Source organism: Astatotilapia calliptera, chromosome 11, assembly GCF_964374335.1.
Source record: "Astatotilapia calliptera chromosome 11, fAstCal68.1, whole genome shotgun sequence".
Taxonomy (NCBI): Eukaryota; Metazoa; Chordata; class Actinopteri; order Cichliformes; family Cichlidae; genus Astatotilapia; species Astatotilapia calliptera.
Genome location: NC_137432.1, coordinates 28810719 through 28826499, shown reverse-complemented (window position 1 = coordinate 28826499; position 15781 = coordinate 28810719). Strand labels below are relative to the sequence as shown.

Sequence of the window (15781 nt, the reverse complement as noted above, 5' to 3'; positions counted from 1 at the left end):
ATTGTAACCTCCAAAACAGGTAGAATTCCACAGCACATATCCCACAGCTTTCTGAATCAGACAGTACTACACTTACAGAAACTGTGACATAACTTGCACATCTATGTATTTATTGCCTGAACTGTGTGTTGTAAGTGTCAACCCTGGGCTGTTTCAGCATATATAACAGTGGTCTGTGACCCATATATACGCAAAGTTTTTTTTCTTTCACTTTCTGTTTTTTCCAGTTTCAAATCTCGATCATTTCCAGTAAACCATGAAAACCTGAAAGACAAGTCCAGAGAGAGATTGACTGACTCAAGGTGAGGAGGGAGGGAAGAAAGAAGGAAGTTGTAATTCTGGAAACAGAAAATGGGCGGGACATATAGCAAGAAGAAAAACAGGAACAAAGTTATGGCAAGTCAAAGTCCAGTACACCTGCACACCTGAGTAAAGCCACTCCTTTCCTAGATCGCATCAGAGATGGTTGAGAAGCAGAGGCAGGGAAATGCTTTGAAACCTTATTCAGCTCCAAGACTTAACAGCGTTTTTCACATTCATTCAGGTTTTGTTTGGGAAGATTTCTGACATCAGGTAGCTTTTTTATGCAGGTGTGTTTGTGTGTGTGTGTGTGTTTCTTTCCCCCTTTTTTTGTATTTTTTTGGTTTTACTTAAAAGAGAGCAGAACTACCTGGAATTTTTGGAGCCCACATAAGTGATGAAGATGTGGTTCATGAACATTATGATGCTTCTCTTTTTCTGCTTTGGTGAGTACAGCAAGTTAATTTGGATCTTTTTCTCTTATTTACAGGTGTCAACTAGAGGCAGGCTTACACTAAATGGATCATTATTTTCTAACAGCAGAAATAAAAAAGAAACACTTGCAGAATTGAGTTATTCCCTCTTATTTGAAATGAAAGAGTTTCGGTGACCGAGAACTCCTTGGCCATTGTAAATGACCACAAAAAAAAAAAAAAAAAAAAAAAATGGAGTCTTTAATAGATGACATTGAACCACTAATTTTAAAAAAAGCTAATTCTGAATTTACTGTGTCCAAATTTCAAGCTTTCGATAAACTTCATGCACTTTAAAATTGAAATATAATAATACAATCTGCGCTGTTGAACCACTAAATCTGTGCGTATGGTTTGACTCCAAAATGCAGCTTGTAAAGGATATGGTTTCCCATCCTGAGTCACAGCCTGGGAAATGGCCGAGTTTTATATCCATGTATCAAAGATATGACTGGAAAAGGAACCAAGAGCTTCTTGAGTTTCAGCCACCTGTTGAAACAAAGCCCATCTTAAATGTTCAGTTCAGTTATACTGGGTAACTGCTACCCTCTTTAGTTCAAAATTCAGGCAGCTGTATTAGCTGAGGGCACGAATGCTTTTAGACCGACTGTATTAAGAAAAAGCAACAGAAATGACTCATTTTGAATTTATTGGTTTTAAAAATACTATCAAAAGAAATCACTTATTCAAACAAAGGATTATTATTTGTAGCAAAAGACTGACAGACTTTTCCCTTTGTCTTTACAGAATCCTCAACTGGCAATGTCACAGTGCAATTTAACTCCAGGAATTTCAATAACATACTCCACTGGGATCCTGCAAAGATTGATTTTCCAGGGCAAAGGTTACTCTATAGTGTCAAGTACAAGAAGTAAGTCCAGCATGATTGATGCAAGATTATGTGACAGCTGTACTTTCCCTGCACTGTTGCTCTGATATAAGGGGCCAATGCAAACACGCTTTTTTGCCAAGTGTTGCTGGTGTCTCATTACAAACTGTCGTGGAAAAGTTATAATGCAACTTGACAACAAGTTAAGAACACAGGGCTGGGTGCCACATGATTTAGGGTTGTATATAGATGTAGTGTTGCGATGGCAGGTATGGCATGCTGGACAAAACCTTGCTTATTTTTACAAATGTCCTCTGCTCACATGACTTGTGTAAAATAATCTTAATCTCTGTTTTATCATTTCTGTATGTTTACTAAAGACATTTAAAAAAAGACTAAAATTGCCACAGACACACACTGTTAATGGTCCTTCCATGAACTACCCCACTGCAGTGGAAAAATACTGTTCTGTTTCTGAGCTCACATACAGGCTACTGCAGAGACAAAAACAAATATTCAATTACTCTTTGAGTAAATCCTGATAAAATCTAAGCTGATTTCAGGCCTTTTCTAATGATTCATACTTTTTTGATGACGGTTTTTGGAGATTTGAGATTGGATCTCTTCATACAAAAACATAGAAAATTGCCATTCTTATCCGTCAGGATCTAGAAATCTATTTTGCAAAGAGTAGAGGCCCCTCTGTTGCTTTCCCTCACCACCTCTTTTCCCCCTTTCTCTCCTCCCCTACATGTGTGTTTATAAAAACACAGTGACTCACAACGTGCCTCAAAAATCCCACAGTTAGTCAAGTTTATCATGCTGTTGTGTGGCTTAGAAAACTTCTAAAGAACGTCTAAATATCTCCAAAAAAATAAGGCTTGTTACAAATGATTAGCAGCCTACGTGTTTGTTTCTATGCTGCTTTCGTCACTAAAGAGAGCTCCAATACTCATATGAAGCTTCCAAGCTGATTTCTTTTTTTACTCTTTTCAATCAGTCTCTACAAATGGCCTCCACAAAGTGGAAATGTCATCTTGTCCAATTAATCATGATGTAGTTTCTTAGACAAATGTCAAGTGCTCCTCCTATCCAATTGACTTTTCTCCCAGCTACTGTCACTTGAAATTTCTGGAGTGATTTTCAGCTTCATTTTAGCTGCAGAGAAAGACTAGCATGCCTGCAGGATAATGGTTTCTTATTAACACAAAATGCTCATTTGTCTCTCTCAAATAAAAAAAACGTATGTGTGGTAAAATGATTATGGAGAATTCTGTGAATTCAGTGCAGCCATTGAGGCGCATAACATTTTCAGTGCTTGAATGCTGGTTTTCACAACTTTTTATAATATACAAGGATTATAATGAATAATTAATATACTTTGCTATCAAAATTCGATTATATTGCACTACTCTCTTTACAGTGATGATAGTGATCAGTCATACAAGATAAAAGACGAGTGTCAGAATATCACCGTCCTGTACTGTGACCTGACGGCAGAAACGCCCTTTGTTTATGATGTTTCTTACCACGCTAAGGTGTTGGTTAATGGCAGAGCTCACGGTTCCACTGAGACAAGGTTTAAACCTTCAGAACACAGTAAGAATACCCATACTCAATCATACATTTCCTTGCATCTTATAGTAAGAACTATTATATCGCAATATTCATCGATTCATCTTTTTTTCCCCATCTTCATCTTTTCTCCATAGCTATTTTTGGTCCACCCATCTTGTCTACATCCACAACAGAGTCGTCTCTGTTTGTTAATGTCACCTTGCCTGTGGGACCAAATGGAGTCTCCATTGCAGACATCATCATTAATGGCAGAAAAGAGCTATTCGAGACTAAATTTATCTATACCTTGAATTTATACTACCCAGATTGGGCTACAGCGGTGAGTGGGAATTTACAATATAAAACATACTGTGTGCATATCTATGTATTGTGTAAAATACGGCACAAGTGAAACCAAAATTACAATAAATTAAAAAAATATAGACATTTAATCTACTACTGTTTGCTGATGACAACAACTGTATGTATCAGTAAGAACAGTGAACCAGTCTACACACATTAAAAAAAGCTCAACTCTGGTAATTCTTATTATTTGAGCCCAACCAATATATATTGGCTAATATTAGCCATTCAGTGATAGTATTTATAGCATTTATAACACCTGATAAGAGTAAATTAACAGCCTTCAAGTGCATTATGAATGTTTTTAATACTATGACCACCAGAGGACACATCTTCAACTTCCCTGTTGGTAACACGTTTTTGGAAAGCTACAAACACAACAACTAAGTGATCAGAGGAAAGTTAAGCATAGTGTAAATGAGTGATCAATGACATATTATAATGTTTCACTGCACTGCCATATTTTGCTAAGGACTAATGACTCATAAGTACGCACTAACAAACACTAGCAGACGTTAGGGAGCTATATTTATGTTTCATGTGAATAAAAGGGTAAAAAAAAAAAATACAACATGAGTATTGAGCTTAACTGCATATCTGTATTTTTATCTTCTGTATCATTTTGTCAAGTGGGCTCTGATTATTGGGGGTGGGTGTTGTTGTATGTTATTTTACTACTAAAGAGCATAGAGAAATTAATGTTGTTGACTAGAAACTTTTTTTTTTCTAGCTTGAAGCGTACAAATGCATAAGAATAGGGTTGAGTTTTAAGTATTTTTAAACAAGGAGACAATGCAAACACAAAATAGGAAAAATCAGATTAGAGTCCAAAGCAAAAGATCAGGGAAAAAACTAAGAGCTACATTAAAAGGCCATTTTAAAGGGTTGTGAATAAGGAGTGCTGATTCCATTTTCTTCTGTAACTGATTACCTGCAGTGGCAGGAAATCCCATCTATTTTCCAAATATGGACTGCTAGAAAATGACATAACTGAATTATTCTCTCCTTGCCTAAGTGTTATTTTTCTACTATGGATCAAGACAAAAGGATCGAGACAAATTATGCAGTGCTCTCTTCCATGTGAACGCCTTTGCTAATGTCAAGACAGTCACGGTCGGGTGATGCCATGACATCCTTTATTGTTCCAATATGTTTACATTAAATAAACCTGCTTTCGAATTGTGTTTGACTTCGTGGCTTTGGTTATCTTACTATGACACTGGCTTTGAATAACTGAATTTTAAACTGAACTGAAGCTTGATCTGGATAAAATCTGATCTCTATATTGTAAGTGGGCCCCTGACATGGATTTTAAACTTCGTAACAAGCTGAGAAACATATTCTAGATTATTTTAAAAAGCATTTACCATTAGTTCATGTTTAGTTCTCCTGTACATTATAACAGAACACAGCAAAATGTGTTTGATTGCTCTAACCTGTGATTACACAACTATCATTAATATGAACGTATTTTTCCTCTAGCACTCTGAGAGCCACACTGGCCAGTTCAGCATCGACTTAAAGAAGAAGTCTAAATACTGCGGCACAGTCATCTACAAACCATCTTCTGACTGGGGTCGCCCGAGCAGTGAGAGCGCCTCCTTCTGTGTAACACTGCCAGGTTAGCACAATAATGGCAACAGCATATAAAAATATCATTTTATTCAAACATGAATATGTTGGTTGTTTGTTTGTTGGTATTCAAACTATGATGGGCTGTTTTTGAACAACAAAACTTGATGTCAGTTTTGGATGTTAATACTTGTGTACCTTTTTTAAAACTCCTGTACCCTGATAATATTTACAAAAATCAGGTTTCACTTGAGAAAACTGTGTGCTGCTTGACAACCCCATAGGAAGCTTTCAAGGGTCCACCTGCTGAAGAGAAAATGCAAAAATTAAGATGCTTGAAAATGCTGCTTTTTTTTTTACATTTGACTTTAATCAGACTGCACAAATTTCTTCGAGTGACTGCAGTGTTTGATAATAAATCAAGACAGTTTGTTATAAATCAGCGCTTCTTAAAGCCTTTGCATCTGCACCACACAGATGAGGCACTCACTGGCACTGCAATGAAGCAGAAAATGAGGCTACACAATAAACACGCTGTTCCTTCTGTAAATCTGTACTAAAAACGTAATCTTTTTAAATCTCAAAAAAATCTACCCCTATTATTGTGAACTCGATTAGGCAAGAGATAAGATTACACATTGGACTTGCAAAGATAATGTTCTCACCTGTGCTTGCCAGTGTACATTCCTTAGTGCCATATATGACAGTAAAAGCCACAAGTGCAAAGGAGTTTTCACAGAAAATCCATTTCTGTATTATTTTAGAGGAGTTACAGTTAACTATCATTCAAGTTCATCTCGAAAATACTTCTACATACCGGAAATTCAGGAATGTCTGTATTCATGTGCTCTGTGTGACAGGTGTAGTCAGGATACTCCTTGAGAACATACCTAAGCATGCACGTCACCCTGGGAAGTTTTATAGCTCCCTGCTTTTAAGTGCTCAAGCATTTTCCTGTAACATGTCTATCAAACAACCTTTCCTCTATTTCAGAAAATCCGTGGATGCTTCTGCGATGGCTTCTCTTGATTGCGGCTGGTGTGGTTGCCTTAGTCATAGTATCAGCTGTGTGTACGTGCAAATATGTGAAAGGTGGAAAGTCAAAGAGCATGACACAAGCACTGGTAAGGCCATTGTTTTGTGTCTTTGTGTCCTTCCTTACTGTCACACAAGGAAATGTTGTCTTACCGGAAAATCAATATCAATTGCACATCACTAACTCAACACAGATTCAGTTTGATAAAGTGTAGCATCAACTTAAGATACAAACAATGAAACACTGTGGGTGTTGTTTTAGTAAAGTCAAAGGAGCATGTGCAGTGAGTCATGGTTTGGTAACAGGTGTTTTTTGTAGTCTGTGTATGCTCTCTTTGCTTTTTGTATCAACGTAGCATTAACTGGGATATATTGCTAAAACATTTAGAGAAAATGAAAACCATACCCATCTGACATTCGCCTGGCAGTCAACGTATACCCGTATTGTTGAGATGGCGATTAATTTTGTGCGAGCAATTGCCCTTTAGGTGCACTTCTTTAAATATGGTGAAATTTGATGTACTTCATTCTTTTTTTTTGGGGGGGGGGGGGGGGGGGTGTATATATAAAAAGGAGCATTGTGATTTTGTTACATCTATATCTCTGTACTACAATCTTGAGGCTCAGTAAAAATTAATTTTAAAAAAATGTAGCATTAACTACAGATTTCTAAACAGCTTGGTAGACCTAAAAATACTTTTATCAATTGTTCAAATCGTGTGTGTTTGACTGATCTATATCGCTTCATTGTTTTGGAAACAGGAGGTAACCACTTCTGAAACCCCTAAGATACTGCAGGATCCAGATAGAACTCTCGTAATTTCTCAAGTCGAGGTATGCCCTCACATGGATAAAATAGTTTATGCCAAAATCCAGATGAATAAAAATGGGCCTTCAGTTTGGAATGGAGGCTATTCCCCCCAGGACATCCCTTTCCCTCCCTGGCAAGACCACACTGGCTCCTCTGTGGACACAGGAACACGCAGAACTCCAAATTCTGAGGACACAAGTGCCCAGTCCTCTGACATCTACAGTTCTGTGGCTGTTCTACCTAAAGAGAATGATGACATTCAGGAGGCTGTCACTGAACGTGAAAGACCATTACCGGATGCTGATTCTTGTGACACCAACCCAGATGGGAAGCTGCTGCTGCACACAGTGCGGGATATCAATGGAAAACTCATGTTGCCTTTCCTCAATTTTCAGTCACAGAGCAGCAATAGTGATGCAACATGCCTGTCAAACAAAGAGAGAAAACCTCTCCTATCAGACCTCATACCCTCTATGGATGAGTCATCGTTAGCTTCCTTGCTCAGCTTAAATAGCTCAGAGTGGTCCGATTCTGGATGTGACGATAGCTCTTCAACGACACCGACCCACTCATACTGCACCACCCGTTTTTCTCCATCTCAACCACTTATTCCAGATTCTGACAAGGAATGTGAGACTACACTATCGAGTGATGTCTCATTTGAATCAGGATACAAGCAAAACTGGATGCCTGAATTATGTAGCGGACCTTCTATTATAGACAGTTGCAGAAGGACAAACTACATGTGGACCTGCAATGGCTCCAAAATGGAAGACGACGACAATGAGGAAGTTGAAGACCAGGGAGAAGAAGAGAAATCAAGACCAATTTTCCTGGGAAGTTGGACAATAAGAATTCAAGAATAATAGACTTTGATTGACCCCTAACCCCCACCCACACATCCCGGTCCTTGAATAACTATAGAGAACATTTCTCTGTTTTTTTGACGGGAGGACTGACAGTACTTTGGAGGCAGAACTCCAGTAGATGGGTGGGTTAGCAACACACTGTGTTGTTCAAGATGGAGAACTGCCTCTGAATTGTTAAGTACATTTCACTCCTATGCGTGGCATATTTTCCTGTTTGTATCGTATATTTTTGTATATTTTTATTTATTATCTGACAATTGCAAAATATTGGTAGAAACTAACTGGGTTTACATTTAAAAGCCTGGGTGCATTTGCTGTTTATAAATTCTGCAAATTCTTTGTCACTGTCACTTTTTAGCCAAAAAACCCACTTAAAAAAACAAAAACAAACAAAAAACAACAACATAATTTGCATTTTATATGAGGTTAAACAGCCAAAGTTTACCTCCTTCCAAACTAATAACATCTGTTCTGAATATGTCATTGTGTAATGTCTAAAGTGAAGTGAATAGGTGTCAACAAACATCTAATTTCTTAGGGAATTCATAGCATATCTCACATTTTATGTAATGGGCAACAAAAAGAAAAAGTTGCACACTATTAATAACTCCCAAAACTCTAATGACACATCACAAGCATGCGTGTTTGTGTGTTATCTCTTTGACAACATGTTGCAACTTATTACAAACCCTAAATACACAAATCCAGTCTGGTCATTTTTAAATTACAATGTGGGCGATCAGCCTTAAAGATTAGATGGGAAAACAAATGCGATTGCATAGTGGCTGAACACAGCAGCAGACTGAGCCCGACACTTATTGTCACATATTGAGGTGTTTAAAATGGGAGTAAAATGACTGAATGTCTGCAGGACAACAATATATTCAATTTCTTTTCTCATCAGCATGTTTCAGTGTTAACAGATTTACAATTCATGAAATGGCTACATTTATGTATATAAAAAGAAATGGTTTTTTTCATCGCAATGTTTACGAACTCAATGTTTGCTGTTCTTCCAGCAGAAGGAAACAGACGGTATCACATATATTAGAAGGTGGCGTTGGTTTCCACGCACGCCATGTAGATAACACTGAGGCTTTTAATAGCGTCAGTGCAGACTTTTAAATACACCTATAAAGTAATAATGTCAGGTGTGTTGAAACCATGTGATGTGAGTCACAAATGAACTTTGTACAGCACATTTTAGACGTCTGTTTTATAACAGATGATATATAATCTGTCTGTGTTCTTTATTTACACTTTGTAAATTTCCACTTACTGTTTATGTTGGAAGTTCATCTTTGCAAGTCTGAGTAGCATTAAGAGATAAGAGTTTAATAACAACCATTGAGTAACATGTTCTACAGTAAAATTTGTGAAAGTGTCATTTTCAGTTTTGAGTTATTACTGGAAATTATTAAAATGTCTATATACTGGAGAACTTCCTTAGAAACTGTTGCAGTGTGAGTGTAGCAGAGACACGGTTCTGTATGCAAGCTTGATTGGGAAAACTCTGAACATATTCTGAAGAAATGTCTAAGAAATGTTTTGATTAATGGGCATTCACTAACCAAAATATTGGTTAGACAGTGCTTATGTGAAAAAACCATGCCAACGAAATAAATTTGCATCTGTTTTGTAACATACTGAAAGTTCTTGCAACATGCCGTACACATTGACCTCGTCACGTAATAAAGAGGTGATGTGGACGGTGCAAAGAATCCAAAGTTCAACTCAACCGCCTGTTGCTAAGTGCATGTTTTCAGTCAACTAATGATGATAAAGTAGCTTTGTTTTTCTACTTCTGCCTGGGTGAACATGCTGTAAAAGTCTCGTGCTTAACAGTTTAAAAAAAACAGTTGTTATGTTGAAAATCACAAGTGGCACTGATTTAGCAACAGACTGCACACTGAGAATAGAAATGTCATTAAATGGTTAAATGGTTAGAAGGCACGCTCAGAGGGGGTAGTTTAAATTATAGCCTAAAGAATCTAAGAAGGGCTGACCCAATTGATTGTGATTTGAGCTTATATACAAAAAATACACAGCATTGTTGGCAACTGTATCTGTAGCCTAAAATGAGAGTCCATTGTTTTGTTTGGGTTTTTTGTTTTGTTTGGGCCAGACACTATTGGACCTCAAACCTGTGGTCCAAAATATTGTGTCCTTTGGAGCTGGTGGGCAGCAACCCCTGCCCCCATTTGCATTGGAAACCCCGGGTTACCTGTACCGGGTTCCCACGCTACCTTCCCGGCGAAAGCGTCCTCGTCGCCGGGGTAAACGAAGCGGTCGCCTGGTGAAGCTAAAGGTTTACCTAAAGAATTATTCTGCTGTTTTCCGACCAGTGCATGGATTCTTGCCAAGGCTGTTTGCGTCTCGGCGTTTTCTGGATCCTGTTGATACCTGTTTGGTGCCTGTGGTCGGCTTTGATGATGATGCTCCTCGGCCTCGCTGCCCATGCCCTCCCAGGCTAAACCTCCGCTGTCAACATTATCGGAATCTGAGATCGCTGCGGCGGGTTTCTGGACCTCCTGAACCTTGAGCGCCAACTCCAGCTCCAGCTAGGATTGGCCTGGTGAACGCCAGATCACTTTTAAACAAAACTTTTATTCTTCGGGACTTCTTCAGTTCCCGTGATCTGGATTTTCTGTGTGTGACTGAGTGTTGGTGAGTCCAGTGTTCTATCTGAACTTTTACCTGTGGATTGTTGCTATTTTAACTCGCCACGGACGTCAGGCAGAGGTGGAGGCACAGTGACTGTTTACAAAAAGGATTTTAAATGTAAGCAGTGTTTTCTACAGCCTTCGTTCTCCAGCTTTGAACTTACCTCATTTGAGGTGAGTCGTACAAACCCGATTTTCTGCACTGTCATCTATCGCCCCCCGAAATACAATAAGAACTTCATAAACGACTTTTCTGATTTTTTAGCTGGGATTATGCCCAACTATGATAGTGTTCTTATTGTTGGAGATTTTAATATACATGTATGCTGTCCTGATAAGCCACTGGTAAAGGACTTTTTAAGCCTTATTGACTCTTTTAGCCTGGTACAGTCAGTACGTGGCCCTACACATGAGCACGGACACACACTGGACCTTGTTCTGTCATATGGTCTGCCTGTCACTGACTTGGAGATTTGTGACTGTGCACTCTCAGATCATATGCCTGTGTTATTCAACGTTGGTTTGACATATACCGCAGTTAAACCTGGCGCTGCTACTCGGTGCTGTCGGGTTATTAACCCCGCCACTGCTGCGCAGTTTTCTGCTGCTTTTAATCAGCTCGGCGGGCCTTCTGACTTTGTTTCCTCTGACACAGAAGACCTACATTCCTGGTTTAATTCTTGCTGTCAAAAAATCATGGACTCTGTGGCTCCTTTAAAAACCAGGCAGCTTAAGGCTAAACCTGAGCCTTGGTTTAATAAGAGCAGTCGTGCTGTTAAGAGGGAATGTCGTCGAGCAGAACGGAGGTGGAAAAAGGATAAACTGCATGTATCATTTCAAATTCTCAAAGACTGCTGGCATCGCTACCAGAACACTGTTAAAGAGGCAAAAAGGGAATATTTTGCAAATATTATTTCTTCCAACTGTCATAACCCACGTGTGTTATTTAGGACCATTGACACTGTTCTTAATACTCCTTTGAATGTCTGTTTGGAAGTTTCTCCTGAGATTTGCAATGATTTTCTGAACTTTTTTATTGAAAAGGTTGTCACCATCAGGGCTCTTATCACAGCTCCTGACTCTGACCCCTCTGTCTCTGTCCCTTGTGCTGCTGTTTTCACTCAGTTTGAGCTTGTGACGCTCTCCTCTTTAGAGAATGTGGTTCGCCATATTAAGCCCACAGGTTCCCCACGGGATCCTGTCCCTCCACAATTCTTTAAAGAAATTTTTCCTAGTATACAACAGTATGTCCTTGACATTATTAACAGCAGTCTGTCTTCTGGTGTGGTTCCTGCAAATTTCAAACATGCAGTAGTACAGCCACTGCTTAAGAAACCTGGCCTTGATCACACAGTTTTAGCGAACTATAGGCCTATTTCCAAGCTGCCTTTAGTCTCCAAGGTTTTAGAGAAAATTGTTTTTAGTCAACTGAAAGATTTTCTAGATGAAAATGGAATCTTTGAGGTTTTTCAGTCAGGTTTTAAAACCCTTCACAGCACAGAATCTGCATTACTAAGGGTTTTTAATGACATCCTTCTGGCATGTGATTCTGGTAACCATGTTGTTCTTGTCTTGCTTGACCTAACTGCTGCCTTTGACACAGTAGACCACAATATTTTAATTTCTCGATTACATGATGTAGTGGGTATTGGTGGCACTGCACTCAATTGGTTTAGGTCTTATTTGTCAGATAGAACTTTCTCTGTCAGCCTTCTCGGTTACGAATCGTCTTCTGCTCCTCTGTCATGTGGTGTCCCACAGGGCTCAATTTTAGGGCCACTGCTCTTTTCTCTGTATCTACTGCCTCTGGGTTCTATCCTTAGAAGGCATGGGATCTCATTTCACTGTTATGCCGATGACTGCCAAATTTATTTGACACTAAAACGCAAGGATGCCATCTCCATAAAACCTCTCTTGACATGTCTAGATGACATTAAAGCTTGGTTGGCTCGAAACTTTTTAAATTTTAATAAAAAGAAAACAGAAGTGTTGGTGTTTGGACCCAGTGGTCCCTGTGAGTCCTCCTCTGTTGTTTTAGGATCCCTGGAAGTCTATTTTAAATCTGTTGTTACTGACCTTGGTTTTAAGTTGGACAGTGATTTTAAATTGGACAACCAAATCAGAGCAGTGGTGAAGTCCAGTTTTTATCATTTAAGGCGACTGGCAAGACTAAAATCTTTTCTTTCGAGGCAGCACCTTGAAACAGTGATCCATGCTTTTATTTCTTCCCGCCTGGACTACTGTAACGCACTTTATGTGGGGGTCAGTCAGTCATTGCTCTCACGTCTGCAGCTGGTTCAAAATGCGGCTGCACGACTCCTAACAGGAACTCGAAAAAGAGAGCATATAACCCCCGTGCTGGCCTCTCTGCACTGGCTGCCTGTGTCTTTTAGAGTTAATTTTAAAATTCTTATGTTTGTTTTTAAATGTCTACACAGTCTTGCCCCGCCTTACCTCTCTGAGCTTCTTCATCCCCACATACCCTGTCGGTCTCTCAGGTCAGCTGACCAGCTGCTCCTGGAGGTACCGAGATCCAGGAGGAAGCTCAGAGGGGACAGGGCCTTCTCTATTGTGGCTCCAAAATTATGGAATAATTTGCCCATGCATGTTAGAGAGGCCCCTTCACTGTCCACTTTTAAATCACGTCTTAAAACCCACTTTTATTCCTTGGCTTTTAACCTCAGTGAGACTTAGTTTCTTTTTTAATGCAGTAGTTATTTAATTAATGATTTCACTCTTCTTTTATTTGTTTTTTATTTATATCTCATGTAATTTTATTTTACAGTTCCAATGTACAGCACTTTGTGTCAGCTGTGGTTGTTTTAAAGTGCTTTATAAATAAAGTTGATGATGATGATGAGTAGCTAGGAGAGAAAATGATACTTCCATTCACTATTCAAACTGAAAAGGGTAAAAGTGTAGCTAACTTCAAGACATGATACAGTATAAGCTTTTGTGCGCACCTCAGATTTAATGGCCATTGTTAGCTTAGTTATACAACTGTTACCAGATATGCTAATAAGATATTTTCCAATGAAAAGCTGACCTATAAGCAGGAAACAAAGAAAAAAGTAAGTGATATGCAATGCTTCACTCAAAACAAGCCTTAAATATCTAATCAGAATAACAGATTCATTGTAACTACTATACGCCGCTGTACTATGACTTTTTCCTTTTTCTTCTTTTTTTGGGGGGCAGTTGGGGGGGGGGGGGGGGGGGCGGCTTAAGTGGACAAAATAAACAAAATAAAATTAATTATATTTTGAAGGTAATGTCAAGATATGATAAATCATTCAATGTAATATACAGGTTTCAAAGCCAAATTAGTAGTGGCAAATCTAATTTCAAAGTTGCATCAGTAACAAAAACACAATGCCCTCAATATAACAAAAGGAGCAGCTTCATATATCATGGAAACACAATTTGCAGAGTGCACTTTGTAGGGCAGTGACAAAATTTTTTTACAAACACACACACACACATACACAAACGCACGCACACAGTATGAAAAATAACCACACAATTAAATCAATACATCCTGAGACACGATATCGTCACAAACTTACATTATGAACATGTCAGAAGCTTAGATTTATGACCATGCTGCCTGGTAGAAATTACTTGAAATCCAAAGCTCCTGGAAATGTGTGACACAGAAGTAAAGCACCTAGACAGCTACATGGAAACAAAGAAGTGATACCGTCTAATGTGACAGATTGTGCAGCAGATTATTGGTTTTAAAAGTCAAAGATAATGCCAGGTTGTCCAGACAGCTTCCCCATGAGGGCTTTTTTGTTTATCTTGTATCTTTTATAAAACTAGTACTGTGTTTTACTTTATTTTTAAAGGAACAATATAACTCCTGCATTAGTGGATGATGCTGATAGCTAAGGTTCAATTTTGCTTCGCTGTTCTGTGCAAACAAGTAGACACAAAGTATTTTGTGCAATAGAGTTCACAGCCCTTGGGTGTTCTGCAACTCTCTTCATCCAAATACAAGCGTCTGAATGAACATGGGGCTCCTGCTCTGCCCTTTACATATAAATGAATGGGTTCATCAGTTCTTGAAGAGAGAATAGGTCTGAAACATAAAGGGAAAAGTAGATATTGTTTAACATTAGTAGAGTGCTGGAGCTGAAAAGCAGTTCAATTTTATTCAGTTTTATTTATATAGCACCAATCACAATAATAGTCCCTCAAAGTGATTTATATTGTAAGATAAAGACACTACAATAATACAAAGAAAACCCCAACAATCAGATGACCCTCTATGTGCAAGCACTTCGCGACAGTGTAGTGTTTTAACAGGAAGAAAACTCCAGCAGAAAAAGCATCAAGCAGGGGCGGCTATCTGCCATGATTGGTTGGTGTTTAGGGAAGGGAGACAGGACAAAAACATGCTGCGGAAGAGAGTTTAATAACTACTAATGATTAAATGCAGTGTGGTGTAAAAACACAAAGAGTTAAAAGAGGTAGCGATGAAGAAATGATCAATGCATCATAGCAGCCCCCTTAGTTTTGACCCAGGCAAAACTAAGGGAGAGTTCAGGCTCACTTTATCAAGCCCTTACTATAAGATTTATCAAAAATGTAAGGTATAGCCTAATCTTAAAAGTAAAGAGTGTCTTTCTCCTGAAGCTAAACTGGAAGCTGGTTCCTCAGAAGAGAGGCCTGAAAGCTGAATGCTCTACCCCCCTCTACTATTAATCGTCCTGGGAATCACAAGCAAGCCAGCAGTCTGAGAGCAAAGTGATCTACTGGGGTGATATGGTACCACGAGGTCTTTAAAATTAGATGGGTGATTAGATTTCAAAACCTAGTATGTGAGGGAAAGGATTTTTAATTTGATTCTGGATTTAACAGAGACCCAAGCAAGAGAAGCTTAAGGGAAGCATCCATAATTAACCTTAATGTGTAAGGAATTCTCCCCATTTGCATGAACAAACTGTAATCTACTAGACAGATATTATTCAATTCTGCAGAGGAGTAAATATGACTACTATACTACTATAAATATTTTACAACTATGCTTTCAAGAACTTTTGAAATTAGCTAAGAATTAGCTAAGAAATCTAGGTTAAGCAATGCCTTGTTAAGTAATGATTTCATTACCACAACCTTAAAGACTTATGGCGTTGAGAGATAGATTGATGATATTCAAGATCAAAGTGTTAATTAATGGTAGAGCTACGCTGCGCAGTCTTGTCAGAATAGAATCTAGCTGCTGAAAGTGATTACTAAAGTTAACTCAGAAAGATCAATAAATATCTGTAGTATTCAAAGTTGCTTGCTCATTATGAATATTTTTT

General features: G+C 38.5%; 1 protein-coding gene and 1 long non-coding RNA gene across 3 annotated transcripts in view; one reads left to right on the top strand and one right to left on the bottom strand.

Moving 5' to 3' along the window:
- The first annotated feature begins 407 nt into the window (after positions 1 to 407).
- On the top strand, positions 408 to 13329 carry ifnlr1 (interferon lambda receptor 1). Its single transcript, XM_026183600.2, has 7 exons — positions 408 to 746; positions 1521 to 1644; positions 3026 to 3201; positions 3315 to 3499; positions 5005 to 5143; positions 6088 to 6218; positions 6892 to 13329. Exons 1-7 carry the CDS (start codon positions 698 to 700, stop codon positions 7804 to 7806), a joined length of 1719 nt encoding a protein of 572 aa, XP_026039385.2. The 5' UTR covers positions 408 to 697; the 3' UTR covers positions 7807 to 13329.
- Positions 13330 to 13672: 343 nt separating this feature from the next.
- LOC113031483 (uncharacterized) overlaps positions 13673 to 15781 on the bottom strand; it is a 40936-nt gene continuing 38827 nt past the window's right edge. For both annotated transcript variants that reach the window (XR_013912138.1, XR_003273744.2), the window contains one exon: positions 13673 to 14553. This is a non-coding gene — a long non-coding RNA (uncharacterized LOC113031483). The remainder of the gene's footprint in view (positions 14554 to 15781) is intronic.